The sequence below is a fragment of the Phacochoerus africanus genome, chromosome 15, assembly GCF_016906955.1.
Source record: "Phacochoerus africanus isolate WHEZ1 chromosome 15, ROS_Pafr_v1, whole genome shotgun sequence".
NCBI lineage: Eukaryota > Metazoa > Chordata > Mammalia > Artiodactyla > Suidae > Phacochoerus > Phacochoerus africanus.
In genome coordinates this window covers 35,329,571-35,352,358 of record NC_062558.1, presented here as the reverse complement: position 1 = coordinate 35,352,358, position 22,788 = coordinate 35,329,571, and the positions used below count along the sequence as shown (strand labels likewise).

The following is a 22,788-nucleotide window of genomic DNA, read 5'->3' as shown; positions in this document are numbered from 1 at the left end:
ATGGAATCTACCAGAGCCAGCCAGGTGGGCTCTGTGGGGAACACCTGCGCACGACTCTACAAAACCCCAAATATCATGTGTGGGGCGACTATTGCGTATGTGTCTGTGTGTGGAACTTCTCTTGGGAGTGGGAGCTCCTGGATGTTGAGGATATTTGATGAAAAGATGACATCTAGACTCTGAACTCAAAGGCCATGATCATTTCAATTTCATTTTTAGTGACACTTAGTAAATGCCTATTCTGTACCTCGCCTGGGCTAGGCCACTGCACAGCCACTGGTTCGTGGACTTCCCATGGTAGCCTGTTTTTCAGATGGGGAAATGGATGCTCTGAGAAGTAAAGTGATTATCTCCAAATTCTCAGCTGACAGGCAGAGCTGGGCATGGAATCCAGGCCCTCAAAATCCTATTTTTTTCCATCTAGGTCTTTCTGCTCCTCACTCTGTGAAGTCCTAGTGTCTGGCCCCAGGTGGTAAATGCCATACGCTACATTGATTTGAATGATTGACAGGGATGATGATGTCATAAAGGGAAAGAGGTTTGGCTTTGTCACCAAGACTCAGTGGGTGGTCACTTTCCCTTTCTGGGCCACAAGGGTGTCATCTGCAAAATGGGGACAGTGCTTCTTGCCCTATCTGCCTCACATTTGCAATATAATCACAAGCAATCCATCTTCACATAAATTAGCAATGCAATGCCTAGATCAGCAAAATAATAATGAGCCAAATAACAATGACGACAATAGTATTAACAACCATGAACATTTTTGGAGCACTTATTCTAAGCCAGGCCTTTCAGAGTTCAAGAATGGGCTCTAGGGCTCCATGGCCTGGGCTCAAGTTCCATCTCACTCACTTGCTAGTCATGTGACCATCATCAAGCTACTAAACCCTCTGGGCCTCAGTTTACTCATCTGTAAAATGGGAACAATAAGCATACTTTACTGGTTTGGGCTGGGGAATTAAATGAGATTGTGGATCTAAAGATTGGATAAAGAAGATGTGATACATATATACGATGGAATATTAGCCATAAAAAAGAATGAAATAATGCCATTTGCAGCAACATGGATGGACCTAGAAATTATCATATTGAGTGAAGTCAGTCAGACAGAAAGACATATATTATATGAGATCAGTAATATGTAGAATCTAACAAAAAATTATACCAAAGAACTTATAAAACTGAAACAGATACAAAGATTTTGAAATAAAATTCATGGTTACCAAAGAGGAAACGTGGGAGTGATAAATTAGGGTATTGAGATTGATATATACATATTACTATACAGAAAATAGACAAGTAATAGGGACTTACTGTATAGCACGGGATAACCCACTCAATATCGTGTAATAACCTATATGGGAAAAGAATCTGAAAAAAATGGATATATCTATACGTATAACTGATTTACTTTGCTGTACACCTGAAGCTAACACAACTTCCTAAGTCAACTATACTCCAATAAAAGTTTTTGTTGTTGTTGTTGTTGTTGTTGTTGCTATTTCTTGGGCCGCTCCCGCGGCATATGGAGGTTCCCAGGCTAGGGGTTGAATTGGAGCTGTAGCCACCGGCCTATGCCAGAGCCACAGCAACGTGGGATCCGAGCCGCGTCTGCAACCTACACCACAGCTCACGGCAACGCCGGATCGTTAACCCACTGAGCAAGGGCAGGGACTGAACCCGCAACCTCATGGTTCCTAGTCGGATTCGTTAACCACTGCGCCACGACGGGAACTCCCCAATAAAAGTTATTTTAAAAAGATAATAAAGTGCTTGGCACAGGGCCTGCCATTGCTCAACAAATATTAACTCTTATCACCACAGGAGATTCTATCATTTCATACGTCTCATTTCATCCTCCCCATAACTCCACGAGTTTCTTAGCCCCTACGACCCTCAGCACAGATGTTATTTAGTTTGTCTGACCAAGGCCACCGGGAGGAGCAGGCCAAACCTGGGCTGACCCTGGAGCTGAGCCCTTGGCCCAATGCTGTGGGTGAGTGAGTCCAGAGACTGGAATGGCCACACCCTGGCCACACTCCCAGCAAGGTGGTATTGTTATCAGTGTTACTATTATTTTTAGTGCAACATCATCAATGTGCAGTGAGTCAGGGCTGACTTAGAAGGTTCCCCTACAGCATGCTGGGTTGTTGCTGGGAGGCAGAGGGCTGCCCCAGTTTGCCACCTTCTCCATGCTGCCTGGCTGGGTCTGGCTGCCCTCTCTTGATTTCTAGCAAAGCCAGCAGCAGCTGACCAGTTGGGATGTTTTCTCATGGAAAGAAGGGCCCCGGAGACCTCTGAACCTCTGAAGATTGGGGGCCCATGAGCACGCTCCCCTTGCCTTATAACCTGGGCCTCTGCAGAGGCTGGGATGATGCTGACACTTACCTGGAAGTGGGGAAATGCTTTTTAACAGATTTTGACATTTTGAAAGCCAGCAAGCCCTATGTCCCCAGGGGTGAGGAAATGCCAGGTTCCTGATGAGGTGGTTGGATGGGTGGGGAAGAAGATTTCAAAATAAGAATCATCTCTCTGAGTACCTGCTTGCCTTTGTCAGCAAGAGGCTGGCAAGACGGGCAGGGGGCTAAATAGGAAGGCAGAATCCCAAATGGAAATGCCATTTCCCCCTGGCCTAAGAGCCCCCTCACACCCATTAAGGATGGTGGGGGTGCTGAATTAGCATCTGAAAATAGATGTTCTGCCCCCAAGTAGAGTACACTTCTACCCCTGTCCCCTTAGGAAAGCAAATCAGGCAGGCAAGAGAAATAGATGCTTAATGAGAAGGGAAGTAGAGAAAGGCTTCATTCCCTATCCAAAGTTTTCTTGGAGAGAATGGACAAACCACACTTTTTCACATCATTAATTTAGGGTAGCATTTCCACTTGAGTGAGTTATTATGTAAGCGGGTTTTAGAGTAGAATCAAAACTTAATATGTGTCTCAGGTGGTATTAGCATCAAAGATGACCTCAGATATCTAATAATGACCCTTAGCAAGAGAAAGAAAGAAATGTAGTTTATCAGCCATAGCTGCTCCTTTTAAAACTGCAATTCTGTTCCCCACTTGTTTCTTGGCAAACTCCTACATGATCTTCAAAACCCAGATCAAATGTCACCTGTGCCGGTAAAACTTTCCTGATACCTACTGAGGTATTTATGTTCCCATGGTGTCTTATGCCCCTCTCCATTTTAGGATTAACTGCACTGTACATGTGTCTGTCTCCCCACATTCATCCACGAGTGTCTCAAGAGCAGGGAGAACAATGTTTGCTCACCTTTACTTTCACCCCAGAGCTGTGCACATGGCAGGCACTGGGTGACTATTTGGTGTGTGAGGGGTGGACTGATTCAGTCTACCCACCAGCCCAGCCTGGATGCAATTTGCAAGGGAATGTTGAAGATAAGCATCATGAAGTCATTCACACACTGTGTTCTGATGACCAGGGACTTGAGTCTCACTGGCCCCACCCACTGCTGACCCAATCTATTAGTAAGAGAAATGACCACTAGGTAAAGATTAACATCTTAGCCTTCTGAGGTTAATTTAAGAGAAGGTGCCCTGATGGCTGAGTTTCCTTGAATTTGGACAAACAAGAGTATCAAGGAAGATGGGACAGACCACACTATTCCTCCAGGGACCTTGTAGTCATGTGAATCGGGAAGTTCTTTTTCAGGTCTAGCCTGCATCTGTCCTGCTTCACTTGGGCTCTGTGGCCTTTTGCTCAGTCTTTGGGGAAAAGGTAGACCAGCTGCTCCTCCACCAGCTCCTGTCTCTTCATGACTCAGGAAGGCAGGTAGCAGCTAGGTCTCTCTCTTTGTGTTATTAACAAAGCTACCCCCTCCATGGATGCCTAAAAAAGCAGTAAATGTGGGTTACAACCGGGAGGGAGGAAGGAAGGCGATTCCAGGAGCTCCAGGTAAAGGGGCTTTGAGCAGGTAGAGAAGAGACGGAGCATAGGAACGGGTCTTTCAAGTCAGAAAGAAGAACACTGGGTTTTCTATTAATTTGCTCAGCCTGGGAAATATTTCTGAGCCCTGTGGCTATGGAGGTGTCTAGCAGGGTACTGTTTCCTTAGCTCTGAGCCGCCAATATAACTGAGCGCTTGGGTCTCTGCTTCCTTTCAGCTTGCTTTCTTTCTCTTTGTCTCTTTCTCCCTCCCCCTCCCTCCCTTCTTTTTTTTTTTTTTTTTTTCTGCCTTTTAGGGCCACACCCATGGAATATGGAAATTCTTAGGCTTGGGGTTGAATTGGAGCTACAGCTGCCAGTCTACACCACAGTCACAGCAACGAGGGATCTGAGCCGAGTCTGCAACCTACACTACAGCTCATGGCAACTCCAGATCCTTAACCCACTGGGCGGGGTCAGGGATCGAACCTGCATCCTCTTGATACTAGTAGAGTTTGTCACCACTGAGCCACAATAGGAACTCCCTTTCAGCTGTATTTCTGAGAGGCATTTGGAAACTTGAGTCTCAGACAGCAGAGCCTGGGTGATCTCACAGGCCAGTGATTTTGAACCTTTTTTGGGTCACGGGCTACAATGAGGACTTGATAATGACAAAGGGATGAGTATACATCCAAGCATTTCTGGACCATATGTCATGCTTCCAGGAGCTCCCATGTCTATAACTGCTTGGTTGTCTTAACCTCAGGAAGACGCAGTCTTTTCCCCTTTTTCCAGCACCCTTTCTCCTTCTCTGAGGAAATGAAATTTCCATTTTAGAGGAGGCTTTAAGGCAAGTTCTCAGCACCTCCCCCTGATTGTTATAGACTGAATATTCATGCCCCCGGCAACCCCACCCCTTCTCCCCGGCTGCCAAAATTCCTCTGTTGAAACTTAACCTCCAATGTGATGGTATCTGGAGGCAGGGCCTTTAGGAGGTGATTAGGTCAGGAGGGTGGAGTCCTCATGATTGGGATTAGTGCACTTACAGAAGAAACCCAGAAAGACCCCCTTGCCCCCAGGATCAGACATCAAATCTACTGGAAGTAGGCCTGCATCAGACATCAAATCTACTGGAGTCTTATCTTGGACTTCCCAGCCTTTGAGACAGTGGGAAATAAATTTCTGTTGTTTATAAGCCATCCAGTTTATGGTATTCTGTTCCAGCAGCCCAAATGGACTAAGACAATGATTACTTCATTATGATGCCCTGCAAAGGTCACTGGCCCTATTAATCCCACTGTCCTGCTTCCAACATTGAGCCCTACTCCTCAGGCTTGAAGTTCAAGGTGATGTTTTTTAAGCTGTCACTGTCTAACCAAGGTGGATGCTCTGAAAGGAAATAGCCATAACCCTGCTCTTGCTCAGATTTCAGCAGGACTTTAAGGGTCTTTCTGGTGGGGTCAAGTCCTCCTCAGCGTCTTGCCTACACCTCTGATCTCAGGGGTTACTGCAGACCAGCAATCACAAACTCTAATGCCTAGAAGGGGAAGGTAGGTAAAGTAAATCAGTAAAGCAAGCTGGGTGATCTCAAGACTGAACACTTGGTTGCCTATTAAACATATAAGAATATTCTTCATTTTCACAAAGCATGAAATCTTTCTCATCTTTCCTGAAATGTGTGAACCTCCTGGTCAATCTCTAGCCTCCATTTATAATAAAGACAGAGATGAAAACAGAATTAACTTTCATTCTAACTATTATAAGAAAACCAACAGCACTCATGTTATGATAAACAACAATGGATGGTTGGCCTTAATGAGAAGGATTCAATAGGGAGTGGTGGGGATTGTGGCAAAGTAGAGAGCCCATGCCCTGTGTAGTAGGGGCAGCTGTCACTCAGTCCAGGCAGATCACTGTCCCATAAGAATACAGGCTCAGTGTGGTTGGACTGTCCATATTTTTAAGAGAAGTTGTAAATATCAGCAGCTAAGGAAAGCAGGACATTCCTCCGAGGCTCTGGAATGTCCCATCTTCCCCTGTGATGCTACATAGAAAGGCTATGAGTCACTGCTTATGTGGGTTGATGGTCAAAGGTGCTGTCCATAGATTAAGCATCAAAAGTAAGAGCTTGGCAACCTGGCCTGTGCCATCCAGGGCTTGGGCCTGGTGGAGGGAAGGAAGAAGATGACCTGCTGAATGGCCCAGGCCATCACCCCATTATGACCTCCCACTTGCCATTCCACCTGTACTTGACTGTGGTGCAGGGGAAGGGTGGGAAATTCAAATACTTCTGCAGGGTTGCTTGGGCCGGGTCAATTAGCTGTCTGGGCAGGTGAGAAAAAAGGCGCTGCTAATCTCTAGCCATATCTAGCCACTCTCAGGACACCATATTGACCTGGCTGTTAAAATGCTCCTCAGCAGATAGGCAAAGACTGAACAGTTTGATAATGCACTGAGTTGGCAAGGCTGTGGGGGAAAGTCATTCTCTTACTTAGCAGGTAGGAATGGTGTGACCTCTAGGGGGAGCAATTTGGCCATTTCTGCCTAAGTCACAAATGTATATGACCTTTGACTCAACAATTCTGCTTATAGGAATTTATTCTTTTGATAAGCTCACCCAGGTGCCAAATGAGGTATTTGCAAAATGTCATTCATCATAGCAATGTCATGGCAAAATACTGGTGATGGGCCATGTGTCTATTTTGGAAAACTGGCTCAATAAATATGGCAGAGCCATATAATGGAGTATTATATGGCTGTGAAAAAGAACCAGGACTCTCTTTACCTACAAATTAGGACTAATCTCTAAGATATGTTGATATGTGAAAGATCAGGGAACAAAATAATACAGGCTTATGTTGGGGATACTACGAGTTCAGTTCCAGACCATAAAATAGCAAATATCACAATAAAGTGAGTGATACAAATGTTTTGGTTTCCCAATGCATATATAAGTTATATATAACTTTTATATATCATACTACTATAGATAGTCTATTAAGTGTGCAATAACTTTGTGTCCAAGAAAACTGTACACAGTTTAAAAATAATGCTATTGGAAAAATGTCACCAATAGACTTGCTTGATGCAGGGTTGCCACAAACCCTCAATTTGTAAAAAAAGGAAATGCAGTAAAACAAACTGCAATAAAACAAGATCTGCCTATATGTTTGATGTGCTCTCATTTGGGTAAAAACCTATGAAAATTATGTTTTTGTATTTGTCGATGCATAAAATATTGCTAAAAGGACCACAAAAATGATCAATATTGCCCACCTTTGGGGAGGGAAATTGTGTAGCTGGGATTAGGGGAGAAAGAAAAAGTTTTTTGCCATGTATTTTTTATATCTTTTAAATGTGCAACCATGCAAATGTCTTTCCTAGAAGAAACTGAATGAAAATTTGAAAGATCTAGCAAGATAGCAAAGAAAACCCAAACAAAATCAAAGCCAAAATCCATAGTCCAGCATAAGCACTCCCAGCCTCAGCCCTCACCCCAGCTCTTCAGCCACTGTGGCCATTTCCCTCCCCAATGTGGTCTGTGCCAGGCTGGCACCACTACTTACCTGCTCCTTCTCTGAATATGGGTTGTTGAGGACGACAGGCATGTTGCCCTTCCCCCATAGGTCATTGAAGACTCGGTCGTTCTCCACACCGAGGGGCAGAGTTTTGTGAGATTTGCCATCCGTATCTCTGAAAGGTAAGGTGTGGAAGGTGAGGAAGACACGTCTGGAGTGATGGGCTATTTGCCCTGGTCTGAAAGTCCTGAGTTAGGACAGGACCTCCCAGGTTTACCCACGTGACTCTGCACAGAGCCAGCCAGCGCGGGGCTCCCAGGCTGCCACTTCGGAGGGTCAAGCATGAAGGTGAGCGTCTCCTAGTTGGCATCAATAGCTGGCACATACCCACTCTGTGGACATCATTTAAGGATGACCATGACATAGATTTTGTTCCTGTCAGCCCCCATTTCATAATCCAGTGGCACAGGAGGCCCATCTCCTAGCAGAATCCCATGTGGAGCCCCTGGACAGCCTAACATTCATGAAACAAGGGTAGAAGAGAAGGGAAGCAGGATGGAAAGGCTGAGAAACCAGTCCTGTGGGCCAGGATGGTGAGTCGTCCCAATGCCAACCCGAGCAATGATCACCAGACAATGATACCAGCCCAGAATAAACAGGAATGATTCTGAAAATAAGGAGAACACAGCAACAAAAATCCCAATACTCTTAATAATGACAGCGTTTATCAAGCACTTAACTATACGTCAAGCACTTTACATATATTTTGGTTAATTTAGTCCCTGTGGCAACCCTATGAGGTAGGTATGAATGTTAATGGCCATTTTTTTTTTTAATTTTTTATGGCCACACAAGCGGCATAAGGAAGTTCCCAGGCTAGGAGTTGAGTTGGAGCTGCAGTGGCTGGCCTATGCTAGAGCCACAGCAACACCAGATCCGAGCTGGGTCTGCGACCTGCACCACAGCTCATGGCAACACTGGATCCTTAACCCACTGAGCAAGGCCAGGGATCAAACCTGCATCCTCATGGATATTAGTCGGATTCATTTCCTCTGAGCCACAATGGGAACTCCTGTTAATGACTATTTTACAGACGGTGGTGGGGCAGGGGCTAAGCTGCTCAACGTCACAGTATTACAGCCTGAGGTGGAGGCTCTCCCTATCATCATCACTTGCCATTATCATCACCACCACTGTCACCATCAGCACCACCACTGCCATCAACCTCATGATCGTCACCATTATCACCATGGTAATCATCACCACCCAACTCTCCTTTGTCAGCATAACCATCATTGTCCCCAGAGTCATCAGCACCATCCCCATCAACACCAGTGTTAGCATCATCCTCATTATCAGCAACGCTACTGCCCACACCATACCACGCCCATCGCCAACACCTCCAGCACGTCAGAATCTTCATGAGCTTCGCTATCCTCCTCACATCATCACCATCTTCCTTCCACCATCATCACCCTCACGAGCAGCATCAGGTGAGGAAACAGAGGCCCAGAGAGGTTACGTCACCAGCCTATGTCCCACAGCTGGGGATGATGGAGCTGGGATTCAAACATACATAGGCTTGTTCCTGACTCTAGAGGTTGACTTCTTAACCATGCAGCCTTCTTGGCTCTCTGCCCTTGAACGCTCACAGATTCAGGAAGGGGCTATCTCAGCTAGATTCCACAGGAGAGAGGTCATGGCAGAGATGGGACTGATGTGGCTTCAAAATGCAGACTCCAGGAGTTCCCGTCGTGGCACAGTGGTTAACAAATCCAACTAGGAACCATGAGGTTGCGGGTTCGATCCCTGGCCTTGCTCAGTGGGGTAAGGATCCGGCGTTGCCGTGAGCTGTGGTGTAGGCCGCAGACACAGCTCGGATCCCGCGTTGCTGTGGTTGTGGCGTAGGCCAGTGGCTACAGCTCCGATTTGACCCCTATCCTGGGAACCTCCGTATGCCGCAGGAAGTGGCCCTAGAAAAGTCAAAAAGACCAAAAAAAACAAAAAACCAAAAAAAAAAACCAACCAACCAACAAACAACAAAAAAACCAAAATGCAGTTTCCCAACCAGCCTTGCCTCACCTCTGCTCTCCTGCCCTCTGAGCACTGCCAACCGCTTGCTAACAATTTGCCTCTTTTTCACCCTCCCATCCAGTTTCATTCTAGGGCCTCTGTCTGTTCCCCAGCTTTGGGCAGAGTGGCTTGCTCTGTGGTCCACCTCAGTGTTGGTTCCAGGTATCAAGGCTGGCCTTATCCAGCTCTCTGTCCTATGTTCCCAGCTTTGGGAACTCCTGATCCTGGCTCCATAATCCGCACCCTCCCCCCCACCGCCCTGCCACCGCTGGTGCTGATAATCATTTGGGATGAATCAGAAGCCCTAAGGGGCCCCTCTGGGTGCTGATAGGGGGTTAGCCAGCAGCTCCCCCTTGCTTTGTTTCACAGCATCCTGATGGCCCACGTCAAAGCCACTTCTGCTCATCTTGCTTAGAGAGGTCTGCCATCGTCAGAGGGAACGTTTTGTTTTACCCTCTTTAAAATGTCACCAAAACACACCGGGAGTGGTTGGTTCTTGATTACACACATTTTCCAATTTAATGGTTTACCTACATGGTGATAAACAGATGAATTGTCTACTGAGACAGACTCTCTAAATGTCACTCAACTCCCTCTCAGCCCTAAAACTCCTGATCCTAGGATATTACATGACCATAAATGGGGAGTTAGCAGAGAAGAGAAGTTATTCCTATTTGAGTGTTGGTGATATACCCAGTGCCAGCCCAGAAGTTATTTCATTTCAACAGACATTAAAAGTCCTTCTTTACAGATGCAAAAACTGAGCCCAGAGAGGTTATGTGAATTTCCCAAGGCCTCGCAGTAACCACACAGCAGATCTGGGATTTGAAACTGGGTCTGATTGATGCCCTGCCCAATCCTTCCTTTTTTTTTTTTTTTTTAAACAGAGACAGGAAAAAACGAGTCAGGATGCTTATGCTAAGCCGGAGGCTAAAGAGCAAGGAATCCAACATCTCTTGCTGAATGAGGCCAGTTTACAAAAATTACAGGGTGCAATTACCTAGGCAACTCTGAAATGCTTCACACGGCTGATCTTGTGTGCATCTGCAGGGAGAATTGCTTTTATCATCATCCTTTTTTCCTTTTTTTTAAAGCCTTTAACACCTTTGTTTAAATAATGCATTAGAAATGTTTTGTCTACACAAACTTATTTAAGGGACCTGTGATGAGCAGGGGAAGATTTTTAATTTGGGACCACAGGGAACATCCATTAGCAATTGACATGAAACTATTTTGCTGCTTTGCACCCAAGGACAAAATGGACGTGGATTTAGGGAGGAGTTCTCTTGTGGCACAGCAGGTTAAGGATCTGGCACTGTCACTGAAGTGGCTTGGGTCACTGCTGTGGCAATGGTTCGATCCCTGGCCCTGGCACTTACCGGGTACAGCCAAAAAAAAAAAAAGTGGATTTAGGTAGATTCACCCCCTCCCCAAGTCTGCTGTTGAGAACCAGTTCTGAGGGGAATATGTGGTTAATGGCCATGAATTTGCTCAGCGTGGGATGTATCGGCTGGCTGGGTCCGTAGGGGCAGTGCAGCATGCTGGTTAAGACATGGCCTGTTGATTGGGAGGTGCTGGGTTCGATTCTCAGCTTTGCTGGTTATAAACTGTGTGACTATGGATATTCTGGATATTCAACCTTTCTACTCTCAGTGTACCTCTGTCTCTAAAATAGGGTTAATAATAATACCCAGTTCATGGGGCTGCTGCAGTGGTTAAGTGGTGTAAGGCTTACAGCACTTAGCCTGTGGCACCTGCTATTGCGTTGACTATTGATTTGCTTACAGGCTAATCAGACAGAAGCAGAGAAAGGAAAATGCTAGTTCTTTATAAAACAGTCAAGATTCCTCAAAGCCCGCCATGGTCTAGGAGAAACCTCTGTATCAGTGGAAACATCCCATGTCTGTCTGTGTTGTTGGTATTTTAGCCACGTGGTCCACACGAGGCAACTGAATACTTGGAGTGTGCCTACTATCACTGAGGAATTGAATTTTTCATTTTATTTCACTTTAATTAAATGTAAATAGCCATATTCATCTAGTTGCTATAGCACTGGGCAGTGTTGGCCAAAGCCTTGATGTCTCTAAAGACTGAAGGCATGAATGGCTCCCAGCTAAAAAAGGGGAGTCTTCCCTGGGGGTCTAGGGGGGCTTTAGCAGGGATGTCTGTACTCAACCCTTTCTGAGCTAATAAGTCTGTTTCACGAAGTCCAGGAATTTGGGAGTTCTCTGCTTCCTTTTCAGACTCTCACCTCTCATAACTCTCAGCCCTGATTCCCACTCTCCCCTCTTCCCAAGGAGTGCCCCATATCCCCTCCTACATTTATCCCTGCCCTCCCTGGGATGACTGTCACCTTCCCTCTGCTGGGAGTCAACTCCTATTCACCCCTCAAGGCCCACTTCACATGCTGCCTCTCCTGGGGTTAAATAAGGGCATGCTTGTAAAATGCCTAGTAAATAGTCGGCACTAACCAAACACGAGCTAGGTTTGTCTTTATTTACAAGTAAGGACATTGAAGCCCAGAGAGATTAGGTCACTTGTCAGGGTCACATCACCAGTGAGTAGTGGGGGAAGCTTGGAAATCAGTGAGAATCACTAAGAGCAGGGCTCATGGGGAGGGGGAGCCATTCGATGGGGCCTCACACTCTGGAAGAACCTCCAATTTCAATGTCAAATATTCCCCCTAAATGAGGCGGAGGTGGTAAATATATTTATCTGCCATCTTGGTAACTATGATGCATCATTTTTTCATTTAAGTAACTACACTGGGAGTCCACGGGTAGAGGTGGACGGAGTCTGGCCTGACTTCTGAGAAGCTTTGACTCCTTGGCCAGTATTTTTTTATTTTATTTCATTTTTTGCTTTTTAGGTCCACACCTGCAGCATATGGAGGATCCCAGGCTAGGGGTGAAATCACAGCTGTAGCTGCTGGCTTATAGCACAGCCACAGCAACACCAGATCCGAGATGCGTCTGCAAACTACACCACAGCTCAAGACAACGCCGGATCCTTAACCCACTGACCGAGGCTGGGGATCGAACCTGCATCCTCGTTGATCCTAGTCAGATTCTTTCCATTAAGGGAACTCCTGGCCAGTAGTCTTGGGTCTCGGTCCTGCCCAGCTGCCCAAGGGGCCTCATTTTAGATCAGGATTTCTCAGCCTGGAACTATTGATATTTGAGGTCAGATAACTCTTTGTGGTGGAGACTGTCCTGGGCATTGTAGGATGTTTGGCAGCATCCCTGGTTTCTCCCCACTAGGTACCAGCAACACCCCCAGCACTCCTGCCGCCAGGTGTGACAACAAAAAGTGTCTCCTGACATTGCCCAATGTCCCCATGGGGAGGGGGAGATATACTCCTCCCTCTTGAGAAGCTGGGGCTGAGGACCCCAATATCACGCCTCCCAGTTCATCCCATCCTTGCTCTATGCTCACCCAAGGGTCTATGAGGACTGATTTAGATGCTGTCCCTTGTTCCCAGACGGGATTGAGGAACCTGCCTTCACTAGGTGGCTCCCACACCCTCTCAGTGTCCTCGTCCTCTGGCAAGGCCATCCTGCAGTGGACTTGGCATTCTGGCAGTGGTCCTCAAACTTCAGGGTGCATCAGCATTGGCTGGCTTGTTAGAACTCCTCTGAGCCCACCTGCTGGAGAGTCTGAAATAGTGGGTCTAGGTGGAAAGCCTGGGATCTGCATTGTCAGAAGCACACCCCACATCAGCCAGCCCTAAAGACTCATTTCTCTGGGAGGGCTCTAGGCTGGACTCTTGCAGTGAGCAGCAAGGTCCCCTCCTGGTTAGAAATGTCATCCTCGCCCCAGATCTTCTGCTCCCCCCTTACGGTCCCCCCGTAAGACCAGGTGTGATGCTTCATCTCCAACCCGGTAAACATTCTCTGTGCTTTTTGGCAAGGACTAAACTAAAGCCCTTTTTTTCCACTTCACTAGCTGGACCATCATACTTGAGCCAGGAGTCAGTCTAGCAGCTCCAAACCTCTGAGGACCTTGGCCAGATCCTTCCAACTGAGGTTTCCTGGAAGCCAGGCTTCCTCATCTCTCACACAGGGGGAACAGGGGCTCTGGACCTGACTCCACAGGGAGTTTGCATGTGTATTGGTGCTGACTAGTCACTATCCCTGAGCACCCAGGAAGGGGAGCAGGTGGGCGCCGCCTGCTCCAGCCCAATCAGGCGAGGAGGCCGCCGAGGAGCAGCTGGTCCTGGCAGGAGGCCCTGCCTGCGTCTCGGCAGACACCACACTTTCTCCCAACCCCTTCTCGCCCTCCACACTCCAGTGGTCTTTGGTTTCTGCCTCTACCTGGTTGCAGAGCTGAGTTAAAGCAGGGAGACGTGGGGGCTGTGGAAGCCAGTGTGGGGTCTCTGTGCAGCTTTCTCGCTAGGTTTCATTGTGCTGGGGTGGAGGAAGTTCTCGAGAAAGAAAAAGGTATGCTCTTAAGAGTAGGAATTCTTTTTTCGTATTAGGGCCACACCTTCGGCATATGGAAGTTCCCAGGCTAGGGGTTGAATCGGAGCTGCTGCTGCCAGCCTACACCACAGCCACAGCAATGCTGGGTCCCCGACCCATTGAGTGAGACCAGGGGTGCACAGATCAGGACAGGTCCAGGTGTAGCTTCACAGGGGGTGGACCGGTCAGGTGTTTGGCCTGGGGTGAGCATGGCCACTGCTGATCTTTAGGAGGTACCTGAATGGTTTTTCCTGGAAGGAATCTTAGGGATCTTCTTGTGCATGTACCATTTTTACCGATGGGGGAACTAAGGCCCAGAGAAGTCAAGGGGCTTTCCTAAAATATATAGCTGATGAGTGGCAAAGTGGGGGAGGGGATCTAGGAGCAAGGCCATTGAACTTGAGACCTGATAGTGATGGTGATGGGGACAGCTATCGGCCAGTCCAGGGCCTGGCCATAGTGCTGCTCGATGGGGCTTGGTGGATGAACGTGGGAGGCTGAATAACAGCCTCCAAAGACATCCAGTCCTAATCCCTGGAACCCACATATGCATCCAGTCCTAATCCCTGGAACCCACATCCAGTCCTAATCCCTGGAACCCACAACAGCCTCCAAAGACATCCAGTCCTAATCCCTGGAACCCACATATGCATCCAGTCCTAATCCCTGGAACCCACATCCAGTCCTAATCCCTGGAACCCACATACATGGAAAAATCGACTTTGCAAGTGTGCTTCAAATAAGGGTCTTGAAAATGGGGAGATTTTCCTGGGTTATCTGGTTGGGCCCTAAATGTTATCATAGCTGCCTTTCTAAGAAAGAAGCAGAGGGAGCTCTGACCACAGAAGAGGAAGGCCATGTGACCACGGAAGCCAAAGGGTGTGCTGCTAGCTTTGAAGAAGGAAGATGGGGCCACAAACCAAGGATGGTGAGGGCTGCAGCTCTAGAAGCTGGGAAAGGCGAGGAAACAGATTCTCTTTTAGAGCCTGCCGACTCCAGACCTCCAGAGTGTCAGGGAATAAACATGTGCCACCTTAAGGCACCAAGTGCGTGGTCATGTGTTACAGTAGCCATAGGGACAGCGGCTGCTATGATGAGTGGGTGGGGCAGGGGCAGGTGTAGCATGGTGGCGGGATGGTTGATGACCCCTGCCCATGCGTCTGACCTCACTGCCCACCACTCTCCTAGTCCCCACACAAGCTCCACAGCTTTCCTTTCAGTTCCTTGAACATCAACCTCACTCCTGCCTCAGGGCCTTTGCTCCTGCTGTACCCTCACCAGATTTCACACGGTTCACACTTTCTGGCCTTGCTGTAAATGTCTCCTCTTCAGGGAGGCTTCCCCAAATTTCCCATCTAAAATGCTACCCAATCTCAAGCCACTTTTCTTCACCATGTTATTTCCTTCATAGCAGGTATTACTATCTAAAATGATTGTGTGTCTCTGTTTATTACTCATTTCTTGTCTGTGCTATGACTCTACCATGGGCCGTCAGTGGATCCTCAGCTCTGAGGACAGAATCTGAGCAGACTAGCTGCTCCATAAATATCCAGTGACTGAAAGATGGTGACAAGCCCTCTGGTTACATGCACTTTGCAGTTGGGGTGAGGTGGGGCTTATTTCCATAGCTCTTCTTCAGAATGAGGGGCTGGGTGCCCACCGGACAAGGTGGCAGGGACATGGATGGGAAGAGGGCAGGTACAGAAGTAATAACTGTTCTCAACAGGAGCTCTGTCCCCCGATCCTGGAGAAGCCACTCAGTCTCGGATGGTCAGGGTGAGAATGAAAAGTTGCCCTGAGATTCAGCGTGATGGCAGAGTACTGAGTCAATCCTGTAGTGAAACATGCCACTGGAGTGATTCAAAGCTATGAGGCACATCAAGGGCAGCCCAGGCAGACAGTCTTGGAAAGAATGCTGTCAGGGGCCGTCTGGGGTCAGGTCTCCAGGGACCTGTCTTTAGTGGCCTTGGTTTCTCCTTCGGACTGAGAAAATATTCTGATGTCCTCAGAGATTTGATGACTAGTGGTCAATGGCACTGTGGCCAGGAGTGCCATCTGCAAAGTTAAAGGAGGGGCCAAGAGCACGGGTTTAGGGTCAAGTTCTGGCTTTCCACTTGCTGGCTGTGTGACCTGGCACAAGTGACAGTACCTCTCTGAGCCTCAGTTGCCTTATCAGGAAAATGGGATGAGAGGAGGAGAAAGTGAATTCCTTGATGTAAAGACCGTAGCCTGGGGCCAGGCCCACCTGACATGCTCAGCAGAGGCTGACTAGCATTTTCGATGACAAGACTTGTCACAGAAGGATGTCCCCTCCTCAGATTAAGCTGATTCTCTAGGGTTGTAGTTGACTTTCACTCCTCCAGCCACAGTCTCTTGTCTGGTATCTCTTTAACTCTAGATGTTTACTGTGAAATTTCTAGGTAGAACCAGGACAGAAGCCTGTGGCTGGTGCTGTGTGACCCTGGACAAATTGCTTCACCTCTCTGAGCTTTAGTTATTTCTTCTGTAAATGGGGGCTAAAACCACAGGTCCTGCTTAGGGAGCTGAATTCACACAAGCTCTGAAGAAGTGACTGTTGGGAAGGTACTCTTGTAAGTAACCAAGCGCCCTGCAAGCGGATAAGTTATCAGAGCGCAAGGCGAGCTGACCGGCTAGTCCAGATGGATGCTGGACCGGGGACCTTGGCCTCTTTAGAACCCTCCTTCAGGGCAGCAAGCTGAGCAACCTGGATATCCTCTGACATGCAGCATTTTAAAGAGACCGCTCCCAAGTACAGAAGGTCCCGGACTTCACTGCCTCCCTTCCTGACACACCCTCCACTGCTGCCACCGCCTGCCAGGGCCACCTCCCCCCCCTGGGATGAAAGTCCCTATCACTTCTCCCTTCAAATAAGGGCCAGCACCCCAAACAACAGGACTAGGGGTGCCCCAGGACAGAAATGGAGCAGGGAAATAAGTCCACATCCAAGATGAAAGAAGGATGGAAGGAAGAAAATGAGGTCAGGAGAACAGAAGAGTCAAGGTCGCTGCTGAGAACCAGTGATGTCCCGGTCTCTGCTTGGACCCAGGAGCCAGGGATGCTGAGTGTGACCCAGATGTGAGGCTCTGGGCTTGGCAGGGGGCTGGCCTCACTGTCATCCAGCATCCATGATGCCAGTCCGACTTCACTCCAAAAAGCAGCCTGGATGGAGAGGGTCCTAGGAGCTCAAGTAGTTTCCAGGCAGCCATGTGCTCCAAGGGGCTTGAGTCCTCTCAGGACAGTGGCCCCGAGATGGGCCCTGAAGAACATGCTACCTCTGGGCTTCAGATCCCTGACTTGGGACGTCAATTCCTAAGAGACATTTATTTCAGCCACTAGCAGACAGCTTGGCAACCTGTCGGGGGCAGGGGGCTTTTGTGGTTGTTATGAAGATGATGAGCGCCCCTTGCATCACTGTGGGAGGGAGGCAGCATCGAGGGTGAGAGACATCCTACAAGACCAGGGACAAACCCACTCAAGGAAGCAGGGTCCTGACTGCTGTGCAAACATTGGGACATTCATGTAGATTAAACAAAAAGAGAACATGCGTGCATTTCTCAGCCAAGATCTCAATTTAGGCTTATATATAAATTTGGTTTTAAATTACGCTGAACTTTCCATGCAGGCAACTACTGGGTAAATCAAAGAGAGGACACTGTTTTATCAGGAATCCTTCACCCTTTTGGAAAACCACGTCACCAAGGCGACGCTGCAGGTGGCATTTGAGTTGCCAACACAGCACACCTGTGTCAGTCTGCATTCGACGCCATCATGTTTGCAGTAATTCTATCTTTAGGTGCAAACATCTGACATTCCACTGGAGCCAGGCCTGTGCACTCATATGTTAAATTATAGACTCTTTTATTGTAAATTAGGTTTATGCTTTTCCTCCTTCGTTGTATAGTTAGGGAATTAATATTGATTTAAAAAGCGTAAAGTGTGGGTTGGTTGTAGGATCCATGAGCAAGCTTCTGGTTAGTGAAGGGGGCATCACAAATACTTGCTAAAAAATAGAGAGGGGTTGGAGTTCTCGTCATGGCTCAGTGGTTAACGAATCTGACTAGGAACCATGAGGTTGCGGGTTCGATCCCTGGCCTTGCTCAGTGGGTAAAGGATCCGGCGTTGCTGTGAGCTGTGGTGTAGGTCACAGACACGGCTTGGATCCTGCATTGCTGTGGTCCTGGCGTAGGCCGGTGGCTACAGCTCCGATTGGACCCCTAGCCTGGGAACCTCCATATTCTGCGGGAGCGGCCCTAGGAAAGGCAAAAAGACACACACACACACACACACACACACAAGATAGAGGGGTGGGGGCTTTGTGTGCAGCCACTGGGCAGGGGGCACACGTGCCTGCACTCAGTGTTACTCATCTTTAGAACAATTCGTCTTGGTGGGTTTCATGGAGGTGTGTGTTCACCTGGGCTCACTTTCTCCCAAACTGTACCTCTACCAAAGCAGGTTTTTCTGTTGCTTTTTTTTTTTTTTTTTTTTAAGGACACCTTTGGCATGTAGAAGTTCCCAGGCTAGGGGTTGAATTGGGGCTGCAGCTGTTGGCCACAGCCACAGCAACAAGGGGTCCAAGCTGTGTCTGTGACCTACACCACAGCTCACGGCAATGCTGGATCCTTAACCCACTGAGCGAGGCCAGAGATCAAACCCATATTCTCATGGATACTAGTTGGGTTTGTTACTGCTGAGCCACAGCGGAAACTCCTTTTCTGCTGCTTTTGGTCAAATAATCATACTGCCTGTAGGTTGATGCCAGGATCCCAGGAGGGAGGACCCTGAGGTTGAGGGCAGCTGAGAGCTCAGGTGTAACCCCCTGAGTTGGGAACATAGGTCTGTGTGAGCAGGACCTCACAGCAAACTGGCCAGTCCTTCCCTCATTCTTGGGGACACGAAGGCTGCTCTCCCGAGGTGGTATGGCTGGCTACCCAGGTAGCTCCCGTTAAAGGTCTTTACGCTGGGCCATCTCACCCCCTCCTGGTTCTGAGGATGAGTAACACTGAATGCAGGCTCGTGTGCCCCCTGCCCAATGGCTGCACGCAAAGCCGCCACCCCTCCTGGTGTCCTGTGCCTACCTCTATGTCCTGGACTGTCAGTTCCTGGGATGGACAGGCCAGATCCCCATGATGGGAGGGACGTCACCCTTACATGGAGATTCAGACTCTGGGGACTGGGGTGGGACTGACACAGAGCCCCCAGGTTTCTGAGGCTCACACCCCATGCCCACTCAAGAATCAGAACCAAGCGTGTGGGACAGGAAATCTGGGGTGCAGCTACCAGGCAAGGTGAGATGGCCCCAGCTGGTGTCTCGCTGTCCCTCCTGGGAAAGGTGGTGGCGAGGGTGAGGGAGGCACAGATAGGATTGGGAGGGGGAGCCCAGGAGCCCCCAAGGACAGGCATTTCCATTGCCTCCAGGAAAACAAGACCAGCTACTGGTTCTGAATTCTGAATTCTACAGCTGCCTCAAGATCAGAGTGAACCACAGGGGGCTGGTGGCTGCCTAGAAGCTACCTCAAGGCTAACATGCCATTTCCACTGAGTGTGTCACTGTAGGGACCCTTAGGAAGTGGCAAGGGCCAGGTTCTAGCCTGGGGTGGGGAGGGGCTTCTGTGCCAGCTGTGGGAAATTCAGGCGCCGGGCCTCCCATCACCAGAAGAACCCTTAAGACCTGGCTCTGGAAATGGACATCAGGTTTCAGGGGCCCCCAAATATCTGCCCCACCAAGAAGGTCACACTGTTCCCTGTGTACTGGGGCCAGGACTTGCTATCTTCTGGGGAGACAGGACCAAAGGTGTGGGGGAGACCCCAAGGTGCCTGCAGGGAATTTATAGAAGAGAGGAGTGGGTGGGAGGGTAGGGGCTGGACAGACCACAGGGGATCGTGGTCTCCTCTCTGCCTGGTCTTCCGACAGCACCCCCACCTTCCTACTCAGGGTGGTGATGGCATCGGCTCAGTTTCTGCCCAGGTATAAGATGTTAGAAAAGCCCCAGGTTGCAGGGGTGGCCTGTCATAGACTGAGGAGCCTGCTGATGGGCAGTTCAGGGGCTGCCCCACCAGGAAGGAAGACTGGATTCCATGCAGTTTCCTCAGCATGTCCGGCACCTCAGGACCACCTGCCATTCCCTCTGCCTGGATGACCCTCCCCTGGAAGCTGCGAGGTTCCCCCTCACTTCCTCCGGGTCTTCCAGTGTGGCTTTCTCAGGAGGCCCACCAGCGTCCTGTCTGAAATGTCACCCTCCCCAATACTTCTTAACCCCTTCCCTGCTCTATTTATCCACTTAGCATGGATGACTAATGCTCTGCATGCTTTACATCTTGTTGATTCTTTGTCTTCCCTACTGCACTGTAAGCTTCTCAAGGTCAGGGGGTTTATCTAATTCATTTAATCCCAAGGTCAGAGGACTTGTCTATTCATTACTCTTCTCCGGGTGCCCAGAATATACAGTAGGTCCTCCATGAACATTTGTTAAGTGAATAGATTCAGGGGCCTGGGGAGCTACTTTCATTCAGGCCCCCAAGGGGCTTCCTGGTGACCTCTAAATGCTCTTGGAACATTCAGGGGTCCTTGAGGAGGGGTTGGGAAATCTTGGCCTGGACTTCTAGGGGGCCCCAGATCTGAGCCTCCCTCTGTGGGTAAGAAGGGTGTGCCTAGGAACACTGCAGGCTGTATAGTCCGTGCTAGACTTTAGATGGGCGTACAAAAAGGCAGAGAGAGACTTTCCTTCTCTCTCACACATCTCCTGATTATTCTCCAACCACCTGCCCTAGCTACTGATTCCTCCCCAAAGAAGGAGTTAGACTCGCCCCCTGCGTTGCTAGCTCTCTTTCTTCAGAGAATTAGAAAATGTCAACCTGACACATATGGAGGGGCTGGTACCCGGTTCTTCAAGTGCCAGCCTTGGCTCCCACATAATTCGAGCAAACCCAGTGTTTTGGGGAGTTAGGGCCAATTCTCTACTTTGCCTCCATTTCCTCTGTTTCAAAGCTTCCTTGCCCTGGACTGGCCATCACCAGGAAAGCTAGTTTGAGTTGAGGGTTGCCCAGAACTAAGCTCTTTCTCTCTCTCTCCCTAGAGCCTCTGCATCCATCCATGCCCAGGTCCGCTTTGCCCATGTGCCTCACATCACCAGTAACCTCCGGAAAGGCCCCTCCTCTCTGAGCCTCAGTCTTCACACTGTGAAGTAAGGATTGCAAAAATCTCCACTGTGTGGGGTTGCTGGAAGACGTGACCTCAGCTACCATGATTATGAGCTCTGGGTTTCATGGGCAAGAGATATGTGCTAGCCATTATGCTCATTCCACTCTTGCAAGGGTCATTTTCAGGGAAAGAGGCAAGAGTGGCTGAGCGGGTGTACCTGTACAGATGTTGGAGGCATGCAGGTTGGCTTCTGGGCTGTGAGACTCAATTGCAATGCATGCTTGCATACAACACACATACACACACCTGTGGGGCTTACCTGTCCACCTGTATTTCCACGTCCTTTGTCTCCGCCTTGGCAGGTTCCCCTCGGTTGATCCCTTTGCTCCCACTGCTGAGAAGATTCAGCACGGGCTCTATCTCTTTGAGCAGTTTATTGTTCTCCCCGCTGCCCTGGAGGGTGACCGCAGCACTTTTCTTGGCAGGGTCCTGGCTTGGGGGCCTGGGAGCCAAGCCATTGGTGTGGGAGAGGGAGCCAGCTTCCTGCCCATGGTCTGGCATGTGCTGTGGCCCATTGCCAGGACCTGTGGCCCCATCCACCACCATGGTCTGCTCTTTGCCTGCTGCTGATTGGTGGGACAAATCAACTGCTGCAGTGGGGGGAGCCAGGGGCCGTGTCACCCGGATGGTCTTGGGGGTCCCATCCCCGGTGAAGGTGGTCTCCAGGTGCGTGGTGAAGCCCTCAGGGCCCCTCAGAATAAGGACCACATGGGTCTCGGAGGCGATACCTCTGAGCACCTCCAGGGCGCTGTCATAGCTCAGGTCCACCAAGGGCTGGCCGTTGACCGCAAGAATGATGTCCCCAGCCTGGATGAGGCCACTCTGCTCTGCGGCACCCCCTCGAATCAAGTCGGAGATGATCACGGGCGGCTTGCTCACCCTTTCCTTCACCAGGAATCCCAGGCCCCCCACTTTGCGCTTGAAGAGGCGGACAGAAATGACATTGGGCTGGATCTGCTGAACGCTGAACATGTGGTTCTCCATAGTGTCTGGTGTCCAAGGGTCTGAAGACCTTTGGATATGTCAAGCGGAGACAATATCACCAGGAGAAGCCAGGCTTCAGGCTGTGCTGAGAGAAGGAGCCAGGGGCTGGGGCGGCAGGGAGTCTGGAGAGGGAGCTGCTCCAGGTCTTGGTTGTCTCTGCCTTTGACGTCAATGCAGCATCACGCGCTCATTGCTGTTGGGCTGTTGGTGGCATGATTTCCTGCGACTGCCTCCTTTCTTGTTCTCTAAGGAAATGATGGTTGGTCAGGCAGACGTCAGGGCAAGTGGGGGGTGAGGGGGATCGTGTCCCAAAGCAACAGGTCAGGCAGACTGGGGAGGAGAAAGCGTCTGGTGGATGTGTCTAGAAGTGATGCACGCTAGTGGGGACTATCCCCTAGGTGTCGCCAGACCGTTAGATGCAGAGCCAATCGGGGCTTTCTGAGCTGCAGAGAAGGAACATGGGAGGGGAGGAAAAGCATTACGCAAGAGAGATGGACGTGGGTGCCCAACACCACCTTCACCACTAAGATGGCAAACGCAGCCAACTGAGACGTCTAGCCATAAGATGCTCTGGGGTGTTGAAGCCAACAAAGACACAAAATCCTTCTTCTGCAAGGGGAATACCTTCCCAGGTAGATGCATAC

The 22,788-nt window shown here is 49.3% G+C and overlaps 1 protein-coding gene across 1 annotated transcript in view; it reads right to left on the bottom strand.

Annotated features, from left to right (window-relative positions):
• The window catches only part of NOS1 (nitric oxide synthase 1), a 93,466-nt gene extending 70,886 nt beyond the window's left edge, over positions 1 to 22,580 (bottom strand). Inside the window, exons 1-2 of the mRNA XM_047761856.1 lie at positions 21,420 to 22,580; positions 7,454 to 7,580 (exon numbers count right to left, since the gene is read on the bottom strand). Of these exons, the coding sequence (XP_047617812.1) occupies positions 7,454 to 7,580; positions 21,420 to 22,144 (852 nt within the window). The 5' untranslated portion in view covers positions 22,145 to 22,580. The remainder of the gene's footprint in view (positions 1 to 7,453; positions 7,581 to 21,419) is intronic.
• Positions 22,581 to 22,788: the final 208 nt, after the last annotated feature.